This window comes from Phyllostomus discolor, chromosome 3 (genome assembly GCF_004126475.2).
Source record: "Phyllostomus discolor isolate MPI-MPIP mPhyDis1 chromosome 3, mPhyDis1.pri.v3, whole genome shotgun sequence".
NCBI lineage: Eukaryota > Metazoa > Chordata > Mammalia > Chiroptera > Phyllostomidae > Phyllostomus > Phyllostomus discolor.
The window spans coordinates 118396766-118418836 of record NC_040905.2 but is presented as its reverse complement, the minus strand read 5'-3'; the positions used below and the strand labels follow the sequence as shown (position 1 = coordinate 118418836).

General features: G+C 50.0%; 2 protein-coding genes across 6 annotated transcripts in view; one reads left to right on the top strand and one right to left on the bottom strand.

The window, feature by feature from the left end:
- Nucleotides 1-452: 452 nt before the first annotated feature.
- Nucleotides 453-3983, top strand: ZNF768 (zinc finger protein 768). The gene is made up of 2 exons (XM_028513420.2): nt 453-1695; nt 1987-3983. The coding sequence occupies exons 1-2, from the start codon at nt 1611-1613 to the stop codon at nt 3459-3461; spliced, it is 1560 nt and encodes a 519-aa protein (XP_028369221.1). The 5' UTR covers nt 453-1610; the 3' UTR covers nt 3462-3983.
- A 4870-nt stretch (nt 3984-8853) lies between these two features.
- ITGAL (integrin subunit alpha L) overlaps nt 8854-22071 on the bottom strand; it is a 59791-nt gene continuing 46573 nt past the window's right edge. For 2 of the 5 annotated variants that reach the window (XM_036021284.1, XM_036021287.1), the window contains 10 exons: nt 20809-20919; nt 20334-20413; nt 20138-20224; nt 18581-18656; nt 13757-13870; nt 13444-13500; nt 13253-13354; nt 12740-12835; nt 11901-12011; nt 8854-10349 (listed from right to left, as the gene is read on the bottom strand). In XM_036021284.1, coding sequence (XP_035877177.1) covers nt 10176-10349; nt 11901-12011; nt 12740-12835; nt 13253-13354; nt 13444-13500; nt 13757-13870; nt 18581-18656; nt 20138-20224; nt 20334-20413; nt 20809-20919 — 1008 coding nt within the window. In that variant the 3' untranslated portion in view covers nt 8854-10175. Of the gene's footprint in view, nt 10350-11900; nt 12012-12739; nt 12836-13252; nt 13355-13443; nt 13501-13756; nt 13879-18580; nt 18657-20137; nt 20225-20333; nt 20414-20808; nt 20920-22071 lie in introns of all 5 variants that reach the window. The other 3 variants (XM_028526218.2, XM_036021288.1, XM_036021286.1) reach the window with 2 other exon arrangements.

Genomic DNA, 22071 nt, shown 5'->3' with positions numbered 1-22071 from the left:
TTACAAGCTTCTATCCAAGGTGAACAGGGCTGGAGAGTTCTTAGCTGTCTTAAGAACCGATGGTTCTCTCCAGTTCCACTTCTGAACTCTTATCACCCCACCCTTACCTGGAAGAAATTCCCACATGACCATTGCTTCCCTGTGACACAATTCAGGAACCATGAGCTAAGGCTCCCAAGGATTGAGTTAAACACAGGCTTTGGGGAATGTGGAGGGAAGAGGCAGGGTAATTGAAAAGAAAGCAGCTTCCTTTCTGAGGAAGGATCTCCCGACAGGCTTTTTTCAGGAAAGTGCTGAGAAAGAGTGGAGGAGTGTCTGCCCTTAGATCCCTGAGCTTTTATTCCTTAGAAAGTTAAAACAAAATGAAGGGTAAACCCAAGTGGGGAAAGTTCTGAAAACACAGGCCCAGCTCGAGGGAAGACGCCAGGCAGAGATCCCTCCAACTCCCACAGGAGCTTTTGGCTGACAAGGGAGGTGGAACCAGGCTGAATACCTTCCAACGAATCAAAAAGGGTGCCTCGTGTTTCCTGGCAACCATTAATGCGCAGCTGTGGGTGTTGTGGGAGAAGGCAGGACGATAGGAGCTTGAGCTTCACTGGCCAATCCCTAAGCATTTCAGAGGTAGGGGCGGTGCCTTTGGAAATCAGAGGCGGAGCTGTTTCCTTGGCAACCATCCTAGCTCAGCCGGAGGTAGTGAGGGTGGAAATTAGGAACAGATAAAGGAGGGAGCCAGGCGGAGTGGGGGTAGGCACGCCGGTGGGTGGGTCGGGGAATTAGAGCGGGAAGTGGGAGAAGGGTGTCCCAGAGTGTCGTAGAGCTACAGGAGGTGCGAGGGTCCGTCTAGGTTCCCCAGGCGCGGCCGGAGTTGACCCCGAAGCCCGAGAGCTGAGAGAAGTTAGACACCGCCCCCGCTGGCGCCGGGAAGCGTCGCTCCTTCTGCTGACCTTGGTCTCGCTTGTGAACTCGCCCTTGGCCACAGTTACTGACAGACGCAGAGCCCGGTAGAAGGACAGATAGCCCACTGGACAGATGGAGACCTAGGACGTAGACACACAAACTGCCCCAGCCTCTCCCGCCGGCTTCAGGATACTTCGACCTCCCCCACCTCAACTCCGAGGCCATCCAGCCCAGGGTTAATGCCAACGAGTTTCCACCTCCAGCCACTCCTAGAGAGGCCGCGGCGCTAGCCAACGGGGGGAACTGGCCGTGGACGGACACTTCCTGTGTTGGGGGAGGGGGTCGACTGCCGCAGCCCAGCCCGGGGCTGGGGGCCTGACGGCGGGGTCTCAGGTGGGGAGTGTTGTCTGTGGGTGGCAGGGCGAGTCGTGAAGCCGCCCCATCTCCGAGGCCACAACGAGTGGGGGCCTGTGAGGGCCCCAAGGCAAGCTGAGACCTTGTGGGTGGGGGCGGGGAGGGGAGGGGAGGGGCCCGGCCGGCAGGAGAAGCCCAGGGTCAAGACGTCCGGCCTTGGGGGCTGAGGCTGGGCAGCCGGGTCGCCTGGGAGACGCTGAGTGGGCCGGCGTCGAGGTCCTGGGTCTCAGGGAACTCAGGACGGGTCGCAGGATCGTCCGCCATTGCCGCCGCCGCAGCTGCACTGGGAGTCAGCGGGGATGGAACAGGAGGCGTCGCAGTGGGGCCTCGAGCCGCAGGATGTGCAAAGTCTTGACGAAATGGGGCCCGAAGGGTCCCTCAAAGGTGAGGGAGGGAGTGCCCCTCCAAGGAGCGTGTCTGGGGTCGGGAGATGGGGTGGTGGTCCGTGGGAGCGAAAGAGATCCGGGGACTTCGACATCTGGTACTTGGAGGGGGTGGGGGCAGGAACCGAGTCTCTCGGGTTTGCTGAGGGGAAGGTGGGAATTTCAGCACCTGCTCAAGGGCCAGCAACCATGTTTGAGGAGGAGGGAGAGGTTTGTGGCAACTAATGGTGGGACCCAATGACCTTCCAGGCTCCACACAATCTGGGTTTTCTGTAATTCTCTGATCCTGCAGGCAACATGCATGAGAATAATGAGGAAGAGGAAATTTCTCAGCAAGAAGGCACTGGGGACTATGAGGTCGAAGAGATTCCTTTTGGGCTTGAACCCCAGAGCCCTGGGTTTGAGCCACAAAGCCCAGAGTTTGAGCCTGAAAGTCCAGATTTTGAGTCCCAAAGTTCTGGGTTAGCGCCCCCAAGCCCTGAATTTGCACCCAGAAGCCCTGAGTCAGATTCTCAGAGCCCTGAGTTTGAACCACAAAGCCCTAGGTATGAGCCTCAAAGTCCTGGGTATGAATCCCAGAGCCCAGGGTATGGACCCCAAAACCCTGAGTTCAAAACCCAAAGCCCTGAATTTGAAGCTCAGAATTCCAAATTCCAGGAAGGTACAGAGATGCTTCTCAATCCAGAGGAAAAGAATTCCTTGAGCATCCCCTTGGGAGTCCATCCCTTGGACTCCTTCACCCAGGGGTTTGGGGAGCAGCCCACAGGGGACCTTCCCTTAGGGCCACCTTTTGAGATGCCCACAGGGGCCCTGTTGGCTACACCCCAGTTTGAGATGCTCCAGAATCCCCTGGGCCTGACAGGGACCCTGCGAGGAACAGGCCGAAGGGGGGGCCGGGCCAGGGGTGGGCAGGGCCCTCGGCCTAACATCTGTGGCATCTGCGGGAAGAGCTTTGGCCGAGGCTCCACCCTGATCCAGCACCAGCGCATCCATACGGGTGAAAAGCCCTATAAATGTGAGGTCTGTAGCAAGGCCTTCTCCCAGAGCTCTGACCTCATCAAACACCAGCGTACCCACACAGGGGAGCGGCCCTACAAGTGTCCCCGTTGTGGCAAGGCCTTCGCTGACAGCTCTTACCTGCTTCGCCACCAGCGCACTCACTCTGGTCAGAAGCCCTACAAGTGCCCACACTGTGGCAAGGCCTTTGGAGACAGCTCCTACCTCTTGCGGCACCAGCGCACTCACAGCCATGAGCGGCCCTACAGCTGCCCTGAGTGTGGTAAATGCTACAGCCAGAACTCATCCCTGCGTAGTCACCAGAGAGTGCACACTGGGCAGAGGCCCTTCAGCTGTGGCATCTGTGGCAAGAGCTTTTCCCAGCGATCGGCACTTATACCCCATGCCCGAAGCCATGCCCGTGAGAAGCCTTTCAAGTGTCCTGAGTGCGGCAAGCGCTTTGGTCAGAGCTCTGTGCTGGCCATCCATGCACGCACCCACCTGCCAGGTCGCACCTACAGCTGCCCAGATTGCGGCAAGACCTTCAATCGCTCTTCTACGCTGATTCAGCACCAGCGTTCCCACACAGGCGAGAGGCCCTATAGATGTGCTGTGTGTGGTAAGGGTTTCTGCCGATCTTCAACACTGCTGCAGCATCACCGAGTCCATAGCGGGGAGCGGCCCTACAAGTGCGATGACTGTGGAAAAGCCTTCTCACAGAGCTCTGACCTCATCCGCCACCAGCGGACCCATGCTGCCGGCCGTCGCTGACCTGGGGCCCTGTCAGGGGCAGGCCTGTTTTGGTTGGAAGAGGTGGGGACACGGAGCTAGAAAAATCTTTAGAATAGTGGAAAAGCTGGAGGAGAAAAGAGGAGTTGAGGATATTAGGAGGAGAGGGGCTAGGGTGGAGGAAGTTTCGTGCCCTGGACACTTATGGGAAATGGGTAATGAAAAGGGGTTGGAGGGAAGCCAAATAGGCAGCAGGAGGCTTGGAGAATCCAGAGAGATCAACAGAGAGCTGGCCTCAGCAGTAGCCTGCCCTTTGGTGGATGCCTGCTTGGCAAAGTGCTAGATGGGGGAGGGGGGAGGGGGAGGGCTTCTTAGAGTGGGTTAGCTTAGATCAGTAGCTACTGAGACCCTTGTTGAGTCAGGAAGGGGTTAGGGTAGGTGGGGTGAGGAGTAAAGCCCAGAGTGGGGCCTGGGCCTCAGTACAAACCCAGCCTCCCTTGTCTTCCTCAGGCTTTTGAGCCCCTGAATTTGAGTTCAATAAAAACCTCTATGTGCTGAAAGAAATCTGTCCTTAACATGTGTGCATTTGCAGTGTCCTGGGCAGTGGGAGACACCAGGTCATAACTACCAGCAGTCAGTGCAGCTATAGAGTTCTGCCTGGAACGTGCTTTTATAGTCAGCATTTCACTGTAACCTTATCAGAGGCTCGGGAGACACAATTTGCCCATATCTGCCCAAGTTCATCTTCTGTGCTTTGAAGGCTGCACGGATACAGGGGGCCTATTGTGGGTTTAAGAAAGCCCTTCAACTTTGTTGATATCCCTCTTCCCAAATGTGAAGTGTCTGCCCTTGGGCTAGAAAGCAGACCCTGATTCTCATACCCAGGCATGGAACCTGTGTACCTTTTCTCCCTGGCTTCCAGCACTCAGCTGTGTCTTTCTCCCTCCCCTAACCCAGCTGCAACCTCTTGCCACCATTCTGTGCAGACCCTGACCCTGACCAGAGTCAGGGCCACCACAAGTTCCAACTCCACCCATAGGGGTTCATGTATTGGACTTAGTACAAGAATTGGATGTCAGCCTTTAAGATCCTTAGACCAGAATGGGCTGATTTACTGATTTGCTACAGCTCCACCTCCTTTTTTAGGATCCTTGGACCTTTTGGTGGGAGCACCCTGTGAGCACCCTGTTACCACCCCACCTTTATCTTACTTTCATATGAGCTTCAGCTCTCCTAACAGTTGGCTCCTCAGGAAAGAGTGGGAAGTTGGTGTCATCAGTGATTCTGGGGGATTCTGGGGTATGGCCTGACAGTGCCCTATGAAGATTTATTTATTCTATTTCACAGACTAGGAAAGTGGAGGTCACAGGGCTAAGTGACCTGTTCAAAGTCATTCCATACCTAAGAGGCAGATCAGACATTTAGACCTCATCTGTCTGGCTTCACCTACCTCCAGGAGCTTCGCCTCAAGAAACCTTACAGTTGTAGCTCTATAAGGGCTCATGGGCCTCAGGATACTGACATTACCCCCAGCCCCATGTCCATCCTTGGGGCCTTATAACTTGTCAAGGGTAGATCACTTCTCTAAGCACATTTCTTCCTCTTTTTAACAAGATTTTACTTATTTTTAGAGAGAGGGGAGGAAGAGAGGGAGAGAAACATCAATGTGTGGTTGCCTCTTGAGCACCCCTCACTGGGTACCTGGTCTGCAACCCAGGCATGTGCCCTGACTGGGAACCGAACTGGTGACCCTTTGGTTTGCAGGCCAGCGCTCAATCCACTGAGCTGCACCAGCCAGGGCTAAGCACATTTTTTTTCTTTCTTTTTTTAAGAAAACATTTTTAAATTATTGACTTTAGAGAGAGAGGAAGGGAGAGAGAAAGAGAAGCACCGATTTGTTGTTCCACTGGTCTGTGCATGCATTGGTTGCTTCTTGCATGTGCCCTGATCAAACCCACAGCCTTGGCGTATCAGGATGACACTCTAACCAACTGAGCTACTGTGCCAAGGCCTAAGCACTTTTCAGTCTGGCCTCTCATGGTCTGCAAGCCTGGAAGGGGCCTTAAGAATCATGTAGTTCAGCCCTGGCTGGTGTGGCTCAGTGGACTGAATGCCAGCCTGCAAACTGAAAGGTCGCCAGTTCGATTCCAGTCAGGGCACATGCCTGGGTTGCAGGCCAGGTCCCCACTTGAGGGTGTTCAAGAGGCAACTGATGGAGGAATCTCTCATACACCCATGTTTCTCTCCTCTTTCTCCCTTTCTCTAAAAATAAATAAATAAAATATTTTTTAAAAAAGAATCATGTAGTTCAATAGACTTTGGCTGTGTTTAGTGGTTTTCAAAGTTTTAATTATTTTTGGAAGTAGAACACTTTTAAAGTAAAATTTCAGTCTTTTAAAGACCTTTGTAAACTTTATGCACATTTTTGTACAGGTACTCTGCCACACAAAATTTTAAAGTACTCCCACATTTAATATACAGGGTCCAGCACAAATAATACCCCTTTTTTATTACAAAATCATAAACATGTAATTCTGCAACATAACACTATCACACTCAGATATACCATATGAAATTTGAGGTGAAATGTGCACATTAAAACTATAAATCACTATACCTGTATGATTACTCTACCAACCACACTCAGGCAGGCCTTAACTTCTGCCGGACCCTGTAGTTTGTATATGTAAGTGTATACACAGAACTGCATTTGGTTTACCTGAAATGATAACCACTTTTGTAGACTTCAACATTTATTTCAATTATACAATTTAATTTTCATATTTTAGAGCTGAATGCTTTTTCAGCCTCCAAACCATGTTCATAGACCCCCTTGAAAGCTGGGGTGTCCTGGGCACGGTGCTTGTGGTGCTTAATTGATAAAGTAGCCTGTAGAGACAGAATGTTAGTACGTAAAAGCTCATCAAATGAGGATGGCGACTCCGCTGCTCAGCCCCCACCCCTCTCTTCCACAACAATCCTGAGGTACCTCCAGATGCCAGGAGGGGCAGACCAAACCCAGAAAGAGCATGTGTCTTCTCTGAGATCGCAGTGGAAGAACTAATAATGGAAGAGGTAAGAACTAACACCAGATGTCTTGATTTGTGGTGCAGGACGCTGCTTTTACCACACCATCCTACTCACCTACACAACCATTTCTATCTACTACTGATGGGCTCAGAACAGTGCTCAGCAGCTTACAAGTGTTATCTCATTTAACACTCATACCAGCTCTGAGGTACACTCATATACAGGGTGGAGCAAGCATAGGCTTACAGTTGTGAGTACATGGAATGGAGTTTATTTTTATATTATTATTTATTATTTTCCATAAGAACAACTGTAAACCTACTTTGGTGCCCGCCCTCGCACAGTCATTGTTTCTATCTTACAGATGAAGAAATGAGCCCACAGAGAAGTGACTGCCCCACAACACATAGCAGAGCCTGGATTTAAGCCTTGGGCTAACCAGGTCTGGCCACTTCACTAACAATGCTAAGATGTTATTTACTTTTTCACTGCTTTTCTCCCATGAGGACAGTGTTTCCGAGAGGTTGCATGACTTGTCATGGCAGATGTCATCACTCTGATAGCTTGTGTGGAATGTAGGGCTTGGGTGTTATGTTTTAAACTGCTCCCTCCATTTTCATTTCTAACTGGACAAACACCAATAGGTATACCCCATTTAACAAAAGCTCTTTGGGGATTCTCAATAATTTTTAAGAGTATAAAGGGGCCCTGAGACCAAAACATTTGAGGGCCACATTTGAACCTTTGTGCCAGCCCCGATGAGGGGTCAATGTTTAACATAAATGAGTGAGGCCTGAGTCCTACCTTCCAGAACTTTCTATTCTTGAGACAGGAACCCAAACAGTCAGTGCTGTGTGCCCCAATGAGGTATAAACAAAGTGGTGATGGAATAGGTCATTTTGTCCAGAAATTATGGGATTAAGAAATGCTTCAAAGTGCTTTGAAATAGGGGGGTTTGTGGGTAGAAAAGAGGTGGAACTTCACGTGCTGGTGAGGGGAACAGCACGTACAAAGACACACAGGTGGGACAGGATGTGTAGGCATTCGAGGACAGGTGCTGATGAGTGAGTTGGTACATAGACTCCTGGGGATGACGGTGGTGGGTCTGCTCTGAACTGAGCCTCCCAGATCTTCTGTGCTTTTTTTTATTGTTCAATTACATTTGTCCCAATTCCGCATTCCCACGCTGTGCTCTCCCATTTTGTGGGGTTTTTTTGCTTCCAACCTGGATGCAAATATCCACTTTTTTTCCCCTCATAGAATATCACCTTCTTAGACTCTCCTGACCACCTGTATAAAAGGACTGTCTCCATTGCCCTCTAACCCCATTATCCTGCTTTATTTTCTTCACAGTCCTATCACTACCCGGGATCACATTTCTACATTTTTATTCTGTTTCCTCACTGGAGTGAAGCTTCTTGAGGGTAGGGACTTGTCTGTCATGTTCATCACCATGTCTTTAGAGCAAAGAACAGAGTATGACAGAAAGCACTCAAGAAATACTGCGTGAATGAATACAACCTGACATGCTTCACCAGACCTACCTACAGACACTTTGCTGTACTTTTTAGGAGTTCTGCGAGTCCTGTTAAAACTGCCCACGAGAGGGAAGTAGTGACTAGCCTCTTCAGTCCCTGCTGGAGATGGACTCAGGGTTTAAAAAAGGTATGGGGGAGGGAGCAGTAGCAAGGGAGGGTCTATTCTCACGTCTTAGTAAATTGTTAATGGTTCTTTAACATTTCCTCACTTCTGTGTCTCTTTCCCTGCTTCTCTCTCTTTTTAATATCCTCACCCAACTGATACTTTTTTACTGATTTTTAGAGAGGAAGGGAGAAATAATATCAATGTGAAAAGAAACGTCAATCAATCAGTTGTGCAGCTTAGGTGTGTGCACTGACCAGGGATCCAGCCCACAAACTTTGGGTGCACAGGATGATGCTCCAACCAGTTGAGCTACCTGGCCAGAGCTCTCCCTGCTTCTCTCTCTCTCTCTTTTTAAAGAATATGTTTATTTCTTTTTTTTTTAAAGATTTTATTTATTTATTTCTAGAGAGGGAAGGGAGGGAGATAGAGAGAGAGAGAGAAAGAGAGAGAGAGAGACATCAATGTGTGGTTGCTGGGGGTTCTGGCCTGCAACCCAGGAATGTCCCCTGGCTGGGAATCGACCTGGGACACTTTGGTTCCCAGCCCTTGCTCAATCCACTGAGCTACGCCAGCCAGGGCTAGAATATGTTTATTTCTTTAGAGAGAGAAGAAAGGAGAGGGTGGAGGGAGAAGGAGGGGGGAGAGAGAGAGAGAAGAGGAGAGAAGAGAAGAGAAGAGAAGAGAAGAGAAGAGAAGAGAAGAGAAGAGAAAAAAGAAAACAGAGAAGAGAAAAGAAAAATGAGAGCTATATTTGGTTCCCACTTAGTGAGAGGGTCGAGAACAAAATGTTCCTTTAATTGAGCCAGGCTAGAATGTTGCACCAAGACAGAAACATCACCAAGTTGGACAGAATTTCACATTTATTGGGTAAATATACACAGGCAGTGTGCTTGGCAATGGGAGCCAGGTGAATGGACATGAGCTCAGAGTCTCATGGTGGAGGCCAGAGTGAGGGTGTGATGGAGTCCTGGCGGGGCTGTGGATTGAGGGGGCAGGCGCCTGCGGAAGACTGAGCCCGCCGTGGGCCCATCCAAATTTGTTCCTCTTATCACACACATGGCTCTCTCATTAATTGACTGAAATTGTGTCAATTACCTACTATGTGTCTAGCTCTGTGATATCATTAGGGATCCCAAGGTATGATCCCTACCCATGGAGTTCACTGTTTGATTTGAAATATGAATATTAAGTATATTATTTAATAATTAACAAATATGATCCCAGCTAATACAGACAATTGCATAATAGTCTGCATGCATATATGAGACCCCAAATGAGTCGGGGTCAGGGGGTTGCCCTGAGAAAGTGATACATGAGCTGAGACCTGGAGACTGATGAGAGAGTTAGCTAGGAAAAGGAGGGTGATGTTCTAGGCAGAGAGAGCTGTCTGGGTGAAGGCAGTGAGAGCAGAAAAAGCTTGACAAGTGATAAAGGCCTGTGTAACTGGAGCTTAGAAGGGAGGTGGGAAGTCTCTCTCTACAGGAGGCCAGAAGGGCAAAGGGGCCCAGTTTTGCATTGGCGTTGCATTAAGGATACTTTGCAGATTTTGTAGGGCATGTTAAGGAATTTGGTCTTTAGCTAAAGAGCAAGGGGTTTGCAGTAGCAATGAGTGACATGTAGCAGATCTGCTCTCAGGCAGCAGAATGGAAAGCTGACTGGACTCCATGCGGGAGAGAGTGCAGGGCAAGTTCTGGGAGTTGGAGACCTCTGTGGACCTCCATGGACCTCCAAGGACAGGTGGGTGTGAGGGTCGGGAATGTCACTGGGTCCTGGGACTATAGTTTCTTCAAACTGAGATCAGACATGCTCCTCCAGGGGAGGAAACTAAGAGAGGTTGATAGAAGCCAGGAGCACCGAATTACCAGGCCTCACCTCGGTAGCCTTCCTGGCCCACCCCTCAGTGAATCACCATGATCCTGCAAAGGAGGCAGGCAGGAATGAACTCCATGTTCAAGACAGAAAAACTGGAGCCTAGGGTGAGGCAGCGAGTTGCCAGAGGACACAGAGTGACATGCAAGTAAAGGCAGATAGCTACCAGACATCCCAAGTCCAGTCCTGGGCCCCCTGCATCAGGCCTGGGCCTCAGTCTGTGCTACCTCCATCCTGGTTCTTCTCCGTGAGGAGGCGATCCAGGCCGCTCGGATCCACGGCCTCCTTCTCAGACTCCTGCTGCCCAGAGTCTTCTCCAGGGATTCCATTGGAGGCATCGATCGTAGCCTCCATCTTCTCCTTCAGGTTCCGTTTGAAGAAGCCAACCTGTGGGAAGACAACAATTGAGTGAGCAGGAAGTCCATGGATCAAGTTGGCCCTGGAAAAACATGAAAACACTCTTTATGTTAAAAATTCATATGTGCCCCAGACACGTGGTGTCCGTTCCAGGGATGGGGTGAAGGTATCTGCCACACCTGGTTCTTGGCAATATGTTGAAAAGCTGTACATTAACCGGTTCATTCTTTAGGCTCATCAGATCATCACTGAACACCCTGGCTGGTGTGGCTCAGTGGCCTGAGAGCCAGCCTGCAAACCCAAAATTCACTAGTTTGATTCCTAGTCAGGGCACATGCCTGGGTTGTGGCCAGATCAATGTATCTCTCATACACCTGTTTGTTTCTCTCTCTTTATCCCTTCCTTCCCCTCTCTCTAAAAGTAAATAAATACAATCCTACAAAAAAAAAAAAGAGAAAAAATCATTATGTACAATATTTTAGGTGGGTGACTTGACAATATCTAGTGATACTAATAGTGCTTAGTAAGTGTATACTTACTCTCTGTGGAAAGCTCAATATATATAATTTAGCTCAGCAATCCCAGGTCTAGGAATTAATTTGAAACAATATCTGGACAAGTGTGCAAAGGTGTGGGCAACAAGAGCCTTTTTGTCACAGTGTTTGAAATAGACATAAATTATAAACAACCTAAATGTTCATCAATAGAGAATGTGTTAAATAAAAGGCAGGGCACCCAGACTGCAGAAAACCACCCAGGTTACGGAGCAAGAAGGGGTCTGATGGTGCTCGGAAGGAAAGACACCGAGGTATAATATGCGGGGCGGGGGAGAGAACACAGGTTCCCAAGCAGTATGTACAGTCTAATCCCATTTACATGTTCTACACATGCACCCATGCACTGCTTTCTCTCTCTCATGCTCACATGTACATACATATGTTAACAATGAAACTATAACCTAGAAGAATAGAAACAAAAAAGTCGTTCATGACAACCCTCTGGGGCTACAATAGGCAGAAACTTTGAGTTTTATGTTCTGTTCTCTGGAATATTTGAATATTTTACATGGAATATCTGCCCTCCAGCTTTCTTCATCTAGCTAACCTCCACTCATCCTTCAAATCCCAACTCAAATGCCTCCTCTCTTGGGAGGCCTTCCCAGATACCCCAGCCTAAGCTGGGCCCCTGCATTGCAGGCCCCAGAACACACAGGCTCCACAGAGGAGCCTTCACGGTGTGTGTTCCTGTCTCTCTCCCCGACTAGACTGCAAACTTTACAAAGGCAGGGGCCATGTTTGTGGGATGTGCCTCTGTATCGCAGAGCGTGGCTCTATGTATATAGGAGAGCCCTCTCCCTCTTCCTGGGCCCCTAGTCCTGGCCCTGCCAGTGCTTGGCGGAGTAATGGGGAAGTCTTGCTTGCTCTTTGGGCCTCAGTAGCCTTATCTGTAGATGGAGGGAGTAGGCTGAGGCCCCTTTTAAGCTTTGATGTTCCCTGGTCTTGGCATTCTCCTTCCTGACTCCTGCCAATCCCTCTTCCCTAGCCTGCCCATTTCAGCGATGCCCATTCCTTCTAGTCCGACCTTGTAGAGAGCCAGGAAAATCAGCAGCAGCAACAACAGCCCCCCGATGCCGCTCAGCACGTAGAGGTACAGCATATCCTTCTCATAAACAACGTCAACCTTCATGATGACCTGGGGGAGGATGAGAGGAGGGAAGTGCAGGGAAGAAGCCTTCCCCACCCCCTAACATGTCTTGGGAGTCTGGCCTCAATCTCTAGGTCTTCGCATTTCCAGCCTGGGCCGTGTCTCGACACCAGGCCCCGGTGCAGGCCCCCTCTCTCCAGCATGCCTCCCACAGCAGCCTCCGGAGTGAACTAGTAAACAGGCACCATGACCCATCTTAAATCCTTACATGGCTCCCCTTAGTCTCAGGAGAAAATGCCAGAATCTCAGTTCAGCACGCAAAGTCTTCCAGAATCTGGTTTTTGTTTACCGTTTTAGCTGCAAATGCCCTTCTCCTGCTCTGAGCCTTCTGCTCTTAAACCTGCCTCGCCCATTCTCTCAGCTCTGGGCCCTGCACTTGCTGCTCTCTCTGCTCAGAGTCTCTTTCCATGTGCTCTGCCAGTGGAGTGGGTAACTCTTTGATGAGCCGCCATCAAAATGATCTTTACCTGATGCACCTCAGACAGGGGACCTTGTGGTCTGCTTGCTCACCTTGTGGTGAATGTTTGTGGCTTCCATGGAAGCCTGTGCCAAGGCTGATGACTCTGGCTGTGGGGAAGTTCTTACTGTGCTAATCCAAAACCTTCTCCCGCATGGCTGCCCACTTCTAGCTCTGGCTCTTCCAGCTCTGCCCTGTGGTTCCTCAGATCTCTCTGCTGACCTCTGTTCCCCAGTCTTCTGAGGAGATAAAAAGATACCTGGGCCAGGGAGGCGTTGCTGCCATAGAGGTGGAAGTGCTTGCTGCTGTTGAAGGAGATGGAGAGGGAGCTGCAGAGGCTGTCCATGGAGGAGGCCTGTGGGAAAGGGGAGAGAAGGCATCAGGGCCGGAGCCCGAGGCCCGAGGCCCGAGGCCTGAAGCCCATACCCACTGACTCCTGCCCCACCTCAACCCAAGGAGCAGAGGCAGAGGAAACAGGTCCCCGCAGGGAGCATCACGCCTATGAAGCTCTGCATTCCACATGCCACTCCCGTTGCTGGAAGGAAAGTGTTCCTATAAAGGACCTATCAAAATTATGCACAGGCCCACGGAAACAGCCTTGCAAATTTCAAACAGATCATGGTTCCTTTTTACCCACAACTGTGTAAACATTGGGGATCTTTTCATCAAGGTAAAACAGGACACACAGGAAGGCCACCTAGTGGGGGGCCCATTCCCTACCCAAGTATGAGGCTCCCACAACCACTTCATGTCCATTGCCAGCAGGTGCTACCTTGATCTCCCCCACCAGCTCCACAGTCCCCATCACTTGGACGAGGATCTCCTTCTTGAAGACCACTGGGCAGCGAAACTGGGCTCCAGGCAAACAAGGCTGCTAGGAATAGGGAACAGCAGGGGACTTGGAGAGGCTTGTCTTTCTGCCTGTACTCAGCCCAGCCCCCATCTTAGCCCACAGGTCCATACCTCAGCCACACTGGGTGTGCTTTCCAGATTCTCATACTGGCAGTCGACAGGAGGCTCCTAGGAATGATGAGGTGGGATCTTCAGTTAGTCCAGAGCTGAGAGAGGACACTGGCCCCTTAAAGCCAGAACCTGGCATTCCTCTCCACCCCCGAGATATGACCTTGGCACCCCAGTTCTCTCCTCCTGGCCCTTGGTGGATTCAGACATCACTGAATGTGGCAGGGTTCATCTGTCCTCGCTTCCTCCCCAAACACCCCTTTACGAGCTCACCCCCACAGGCCCAGGCATCCTTTCCTCCTCCGGCAGCACTCACCATCTGCACACTCCACGTGTGAGTGATGGGCCCCTCACGGTGAGGTGGTGGAACCCCAATCAAAGCCTCCAGAGTGGGCATGTTATGGTCATGCTCAGACGGCTGAATCTTCACCTGGTACAGAGGACAAAGGGCTGCTGAGCCCTGAATGCCAGCCATTCTAACTGTCACCCCAGGCCCAGTCCTCACTGGCTGAGGCACAACAGTCCCCATGTTAGGCTCTGGGCAGTAACCACCACGCTGTGCCCTGTCCTCGATTATGTGTGTGAGTTACATGTGCTTCTCTGCTTTCCTCACACATCCTGCAAGGGACTGCTCAAACATCATTCTGAAAGTTTGCCTCAAGAACAGGGCAGCTTCCCACTCCCACGTTTCCCGAGCGCTCTACAGCTCCAGCCAGATGCCAGCGTGTCTGCTTGTGAGTCTGCATCTGCACCAGGCTGCGGGTGTGAGAGCGGGAGCTGTGGTTTGCTTCCCCTGCAGGGCGCTACTGCTTGACACAGCAGCTGGCACATAACAGGCTCCAGAAAAGCAGTTTTCTGAATGAGTGAAAGAATCAGTGATGTTCAACAAGGATAGATACAAGTCTTATTTGCACAATGGAGGTTGGGAAAGATTTGTTTTGGCAAGTGCTTGAACTGAGCCCTGTTCAATAATTTAAGAAATATTTCCTGAGTACCTTTTGTGCAAAAGAGCTACCTGTGCTAGGTTAGAAGACCCATAAGTGTATAAAAAAGTGACACAAGAGTAGTGCTATGAAAGTCTCAGGGAGGTCGAGCAGGAAAATATACATCCAAATTAAAGTGTGCTATCATTTATTCATTCAGCAAACATTTGTGGGCACTTAAAAAATTATTTTTTTAATCCTCATCCAAGGATATGTTCACTGATCTGAGAGAGACAGGAAGGGGGAGGGAAGGAGAGAGGAAGAGAGGGAGACCTCCAACGGGCCTCACAAATGTGCCCAGACTGGGGTATGTGCCTCGACTGGGGATCGAACCAGCGAGCCCCCACTGCATAGGGTGATGCTCAGCCAACCGAGCCTCCCAGCCAGGACCATTTGTGGACACTTTAAACATGTCATTTATACCGAACTAAAAGGTCTAATTAATGTAAGAGGCAGCATTTGAATTTAACTGTGAAATATAGGAAATTAACAGGTGGAATGGGGGAAGGTATACAGAAAGAAAAAATGCAGGGAGTTAGGACAATCCCAGGTGAGTGTGATGTGCCCAGAGGGCAGGGCCCTTGGAAGAAGAGGTAGGAGATAAGTCTGGAAAGGGGACAAGGGATCAGACTGGGGCCCAGAAGACCTGGTGGCAAGAAGTCAGCAGACCATTGTCTGGGCACGGGGGAGTCATGGAAAGCAACTGAGGAGGGGGCGGTTCCAGGGGACTGCAGGCAGGAATGGGAAGAAGCTGGGAAAAGTGGGTCAAGGCCCAAGTCGGGAGCCAGGGCCAGCAGTCCTTGCAAGAAGAAGAGAAATCCAGGCGGAGCGGTATTGGAGACAAAAGAGAGAAGAGGATATAAACTACGGAGCACAAGGAGGTCCAGGCACACTGGAAGGAAAAACTCACCCAGACTTGGGAATTTTGCTTGAGGAAAAACTGGTGTTTTTAAAGCAGTCTAAGCAAGCCAGAGAAGATGCTGGTATAGGAAAAGATGATAAATGTAGAGCATGTTGAGACCAAAGTTTTAAGAGGAGCAATTGTAGTCCTAGTTGTATATCCAAGAGAAATAAAACATGTCCCCATAAAAGCTTGTACAGGAATGTTTAAGTACATATCCATACTAGTAAAAGCAAACAACCTCAATGTTCATGATTTGATGAATGTATACATCAAATGTGGCCTATCTTACAATGGAATATTATTTGGCAATAAAAATGAATGAAATACTAGCCCTGGCTGGCGTAGCTCAGTGGATTGAGCGCGGGCTGGGAACCAAAGTGTCCCAGGTTCGATTCCCAGCCAGGGTACATTCCAGGGTTACAGGCCAGAACCCCCAGCAACCGCACATTGATGATTCTCTCTCTCTCTCTCTCTCTCTCTCTCTCTCTCCCCCTCCCTCCATTCCCTCTCTAAAAATAAATAAATAAAATCTTTAAAAAAAATGAATGAAATACTGACAGCCTACAACATGGATTGACCCTGAAAATACTATGCTAAGTGAGAAAAGCCAGGCACAAAAGACCACATGTTGTGTGGTTTCAGCTACATGTGTTGTCCAGAGTAGACAAATTTATGCAGAGACAGAAGTGGTGGTTGCCAGGGGTGGGGGGAGGGAGGATGAAGGAGTGACCACACATGGACACAGGGTTTCTCTTTCGGAGCAGTGCAAATGTTTTACATTAGACTATAGTGATGCCAGCATGGCTTTTGAATGTACTAAAAAACCCCATTGCATTGTGCACCTTAAGCATGTAAACTGTGTGATATGTGAATCAATAAAGCTGTCAAAAGATCAAAAATAAAAAGATGCTAGGAAGACATCCCAGGGGAGGTGAGTGACAAGCTGCAGCGACAGGTGCTTGGAGAAGGAGGACGGATGCGATCTGGAGCTGTCAGTTGGAAGGGGCACACTAACCCTGTGGAAACTGACCCAGAGCAGTCAGTAGCACCGGCCCAGGGCACATGACTGCCGTGAAGGAATGGCTGTGGTGGCGAAGCAGAACACAAAGGGTTAGAACCCATGTGTAATGTCATCATTCCAAGCACTGAGAGCTCAAGGCCCCTTCTGCTTCTCAATACATGCATCATCTCCTTTAGTTCTGAGTTATTTTGTCTGAAGTTACTGAGTCCGAGAGCTGACATTTTAACCCAGAGACTGAGATAACTACGCTCCATCACCTTCCTCAGGCAACAGTGGTAATAATAACTCTAAAGACATGCAAGTTGTTAGATACTTTATGTATCAACTACTAGGCTAAGCACTTGACACGTATTTTCTCATTTGCTCCTTATAACAACCCATAAAGTAGGTGTTAGTATTTCTGTTTTATAGATTGAAAAACTGAGGCTCAGAGAGGTCAAGTAAACGGCCTATGGCCACACAGCTTTAAATGCAGAGTTCAAAAAGATTTCAGGTCCAAACGTAGCCTGTGCTCCTTACCAGCTAGGGGAGCTGATGACCTTGAGGAAGGAGACTCTATGGCCCAGCTGTCCTGTTCTCACTGGGTTTCAGGCTTGTCTAGCTTGTAATAAACCTCAGTTCTTACAGCTGACCTCTTTGTGGCAAAAAGGGTCTGAGTAACAGGACAGTTTCAGGAAAGAGGGAGTGGATCACCGATGTTGCATACTGTGCCAGGTTTAGTGAAAACGGGGACCATATCAGGGCTTTCAGCAAGAGTGGCTGCTTGGAGGCCAGGCGGTGGGGAGCCATCTGCTTGGCTTAAGATGCTGGAGGGTGGTGAGGTGGATGGAGGTATTCAGTCCTGATGACTCTTCTGAGGGGAAGAGGAAGCTCAAGGGGTTTGAGATGGTTCTGGGCTGAGTGAGACGAGAATGTAAGGAGGCTTCCACAGTAGCCAGGGGACCTCAGGGCCACACATAATACCCACCTCACCCCTCTAACAACCTCCACTTCCCTGGGCATGGTGCCAAGCATTGGACAGGCAGAAAGTAACCCACCGAACCTCATGGCCACCTGTGAAATTCTTTTTCCAAACTCCATTTGTGACAGAGGAGCTGAGGCACAGACAGGTAAACTACTGGCCCAAGGCCACATAAGTGTGCAAATGGCAGATCTGGGGTCTGGATCCTGTCTACCTGGTGAAGGGAGTGGCCCGGTTAACCTCCTGGGGGAACTTCGAGCCATCCCAATGAGCAGCACTAGAAGCTAACTCAACTGGCTATTCCAAACCTTCCATTTCCATGCAAGTGGGTGGATATCCAACCTTCCCAAAGGGCACTCTCCTTCCTCACAGTCTCCAGGGGAGATGGTTCCGGCCTCTGTTCTGAAGGGGCCAAACCTGCTCCGGGCTCCTCTCCCAGTCCGCCCTGACCCCCGTGCAGCCTTGGGTGAGACAGTTCCTCTTTGGGTCCTCTGTCTTCTCCACAGTAAAATGAAAATGCTCTTGACTGGTCAGTCAGTGCCTAATCCTCTCTTGAGTTTAACTTTAAGAAAGCTTTAGACTCCTCAAGCTTTGGGCTCGGGGGTAGCCTCCTTCTTCTGAGTTCCCGTAAGGAGGACTACTATTACAGCACTGAGCCAGTTGCATGAGAAAGGACAGATCCTTAACTTAGAGGTTAAACACATGGATCTTGGTGTTCAAGTAAGTGCTTGGATCTCATCTTTCCCCTTATTGGCTGTATAACCTGGGCAAGTTACTTGACCGGTCTGTGCCACAGACTTCTCACCTGTGAAAAGGGAGTGACAGCGCCTCCTGCAGGTTATAGGGCTCTCACAGGCTGGTGTGAGAATTACAGGGACTGGGTACGTAAGCACGAGGCACAGAACTACTAGGGTTTGGTAAGTGGACAGGGACCCTGCTTTATCTATTCCTGCTCAGAGCCTTAGCGAAGTACTTAAATGAGCACAGTGGCTCATCAAATGTTTCAGTGAAAGACTAGGTTCTCTTCTCAGAGCCCTTCTGGTTCTCAAGTTCTGTGATTCTAGAAAGATTTACCCAGTGGTGGGAAGGAGTTGGTGAGTATACTGTCGGTGGAGGCTGTGAAACCACACAGAAAGGACTGGAGAACTAGGTGGGGGGCTGGACTCCCTGAGGATAAGACTGAGTCTAATTGGTCTCTGCATCCTCGGTCCCCAGGATGGGGCCGAGTGAATATGCAACCTTTAGGGACCTTTTTACATTAAGGTTTGTACCTGGTAGATGTGCTTGACCTGGTGGATCTTGGAACCCTTGGGGGTGAAACTGATGTAGAGTGTGGAGTTCTCCTGGCTGTGGAGAGAGAGAAGGGCCAAGGCAGAAGGTGAAGAAGACAGCAACCCAGAGGCAACCTGGGGGCTGGGGCCAGGGGAAGACTTTTAATTGCCAGCACTGTGCGAGGGACCTCCCTGGCGTGACCTCATGTAATCCTCACAAGGTCCTGCTGTTTCCTTTTGGAAACTAAGGCTCATAGGAGGGGTCAGCCTCTTGCCCCAGGCCTGGAACCCAGGGGAAGGTGTCTCTGGAGCCATGCTCCTTTCCCTGCACACCACCTCCCTAGGGTTTCCACTGTACGGGTCCCGCTGCTCATTTCCCGGATAGCTGCACCAGCCTCTGGCTCCCTCTCCCACTTTGCCTTTCCCTTGACCTTTCTAACATCATGCTTTGATCCTGCCACAAACCTACACAGTATCCATCAAAGGCTCCTAGCTGCCCACAGGGTCAGGTCTGAAGGCAGATCCCGGTCTGCCTGCCTGCTCTCTGCTCCCAGGCCTGTCTGACTGTTTGCTGCCTCTGAGCCTTCACCTAGGCTCCTGTCCCTGATGAGAATGTCCTCCTTCCTCCCTGGCCCTTGTCCTCACCCTCCAGACCCCAGTTCAAGCCCCAACTTCTCCACGACCCCTTCCATCTCTCCTCTAACCCACACCATCTTTCCTGGCTCTAATTTTATAGCACAATTCCAACAATATCATTGTGTTTGGCATTTGTGTTCAAAAGCACCAGAGACCCTGGCTCAGATGCTGGCCCTGTCTTTACCTCACTGAGCCAACTTAAAAAGCCACTCCACTTTTCTGCCTTAATCTCCTTTTCTGTAAATAAGAAAATCCAACTAGTGATCCCCATGGGTCCTTCCTTCCGCAATATTCTGAGACTCACTGAATCTGTGTGTGCGTGAGTTTGGTCGTTTGGACTCTTCAATCTGAATATAAGCTCTATGTGGGCAAAGGCCTTCTGAAAACTCTTCTCCCACCTCTTCTAGCGGTGCCGGCCCTCGGGGGCGGGGGCGGGGAAGGAGCCTAGCACAGCTGAAAACAATAGAGAGACTGGCTGTAGACTTGGACTCAGACTTAAGTTCAGATTCCAGTGTCGGTATGTCCTAGCTATATGACTGTGAGCCAGTCCCTCCCCTCTCTGAGCCTCAGTTTGTTCATTAGTAAAATGGAGGGAGGCACAGCCGCTTAAGAGGTATGAAAGCCTTGGGAAAGCTACCAGCTGTGCACACAGCTGGCACATGGCCTCATGGAAGCTCAGTACTCAATGTGCTTCTGCTTCCATCCATAAATGTTGATCTGACTCAGAGCTCTTAAAGAGCCTTTGCCCTTCTGAGTGTTGAAAATGTTGGGGTTGTAGCTGGAGTCAGTTCTAATTACCCTGGGGGTGGAGTACTCTAGGACAGGGAAAGGGTTTTGAGGGATAGATAACTCGGGAAGTCCAGGTCTGGGCCCTGGGTGGGGAGGGTGGGAGGAGAGGGTGAGATGCTGCTTAGGACTCACTTCTCCGTGAGGATGTTGATAGGGTACAGGACTGGAATGCTGGTGGTGGCCGAGTTGTCCTCCAGGAGGCCTGAGTCCTCATTGTCACTGCATTGGGGCAAAGGAAGGGCAGTATCAAGAGCAGAGCTTGGCCAGAGCTGCATGGCAGTCTGAGACCAGGGCAGGATGCCGGGGGTGCTGCTTGGAGTCTGCTCACCAGCTCACATTGGCGTGCAGCTTGGCAAAGTCCTCCCAGGAGCTGTTCAGCAGCGTGTGGAACATCACCTGGATAACAACCTGGCAGGGGAAGAGAGGGCAATGAAGAAAGAAGAGCCTGAGCCTCAGGGGGCAGCCTTAGCTCCTCACAGCTCCCATACCCAACCTCCATAATAACAGCAACCGCTTACCGAGGGCTTGCTACATCTCAAGCTCTGGGCTAGGTGTTTTATCCCCATCACACACAGTTAAGTCATGTGTGTATAAGGTCAGAAAATGAGTAACTCAACTCCAAGTTTGTGATTCCAGGCTCTCAAACATGACACAAATCACCTCTGCACACATACCCTTTGGGATGGTGGGGTGTAAGTCCTTCCCTGCCAATCACCAGCATCCTTCTCCAGGGCCAGGAGCTCCCTCCCATTCTGAGCTCAAAGGCCCTGGCTGCTTGGTTCCTAGGGGCTTGAAGCACTCACCGAGCTGCCTGCTTTAAAGATGGGAGAGCTCACATTGCAAGAGAGGCTCCTGGTCAGAAGCTTGGGCTCCTCAGGAAGCTCCTCGCAGCTCACAGGTATCTGGCTATGGGGCTGGGGGTGAGGAGAGAGGACGAGCTTTTTAGTAGGAAAGGTGAAGGGTTCCCCAGAGGCCACCAGTGCCCAGGGCCCACCTCCTCCATCTCCACCCCTTTCAGGGCACATTCTCAGAAAGGTGGGGTCAAAGAACCAGGGGTGCAGCCAGAGGTTAAGTGCTAAGATATTCACTGCCACACTATTTATAATAGCGAAAAACTGGAGGCGATCAAGCAGTTCAAAGAGATAGGAGTGGTTCAGTCAACTGGATGAGGTTACAGGAGAGGACATTGTGATACTGTTAAAATGCTGCTACATTGGCACATTCAGCAACTATTTATTTCTTTAAAAGATTTTATTTATTTATTTTTAGAGAGAGGGTAAGGGAGGGAGAAAGAGAGGAGAGAAACATCAATGTGTGGTTGTCTCTTACGGGCCCCCTACTGGGGACCTGGCCCGCACCCCGGGCATGTGCCCTGACTGGGGATTGAACCTGTGACCCTTAGGTTTGTTCGCAGGCTGATGCTCAATCCACTGAGCTTCACCAGCCAGGGCAGCAATTATTTTCAAAAAGAGATTGATTCTAGACTAAGCAGTATAAAATCATTCATCTTCATCACATTCTGTGAAATCTTCACGCACATTCTGTGCATGAAGATTTCAGCCTCAGATTGGGAAGGGCATTAGATAAGGCAATAGAGGCTCAGGGAAGTCAAGTGACTTCCCCAAAGTCTCACAGCTGGGGAAGCTGGCAGGGATCTGGTAGGAACTTGAACACAGGCTGGTTTGACTCCAGATCTCAAGTTCTTTGTCACTCTACTAGACGCCCCTTCAGGAAGCATTTAATATTGCTGTATAAGAAGAATTCCAGTGTCCACAGACAGGTGAGTGGATAAACAAAATGGAATATTACTGAGCCTTAAAAGGGAATGAAATTCATACGTGCTATGACATGAACCTCAAAAACATTATGCTGAGTGAAGTAACACAGACACAAAAGGACAAATATATGACTGCACTCGTATGAAATATATAGAATGTGCAAGTCCACTGAGATGTAAAGTAGATTAGAGGTCACAATGGGAAGAAGGTGGGGCACTGGGAGTTATTGCTCAAGGGGCACCGAGGCTCTGTTTGCGATGACGAGAGCCCTAAAAGTAGAGAGTGGCG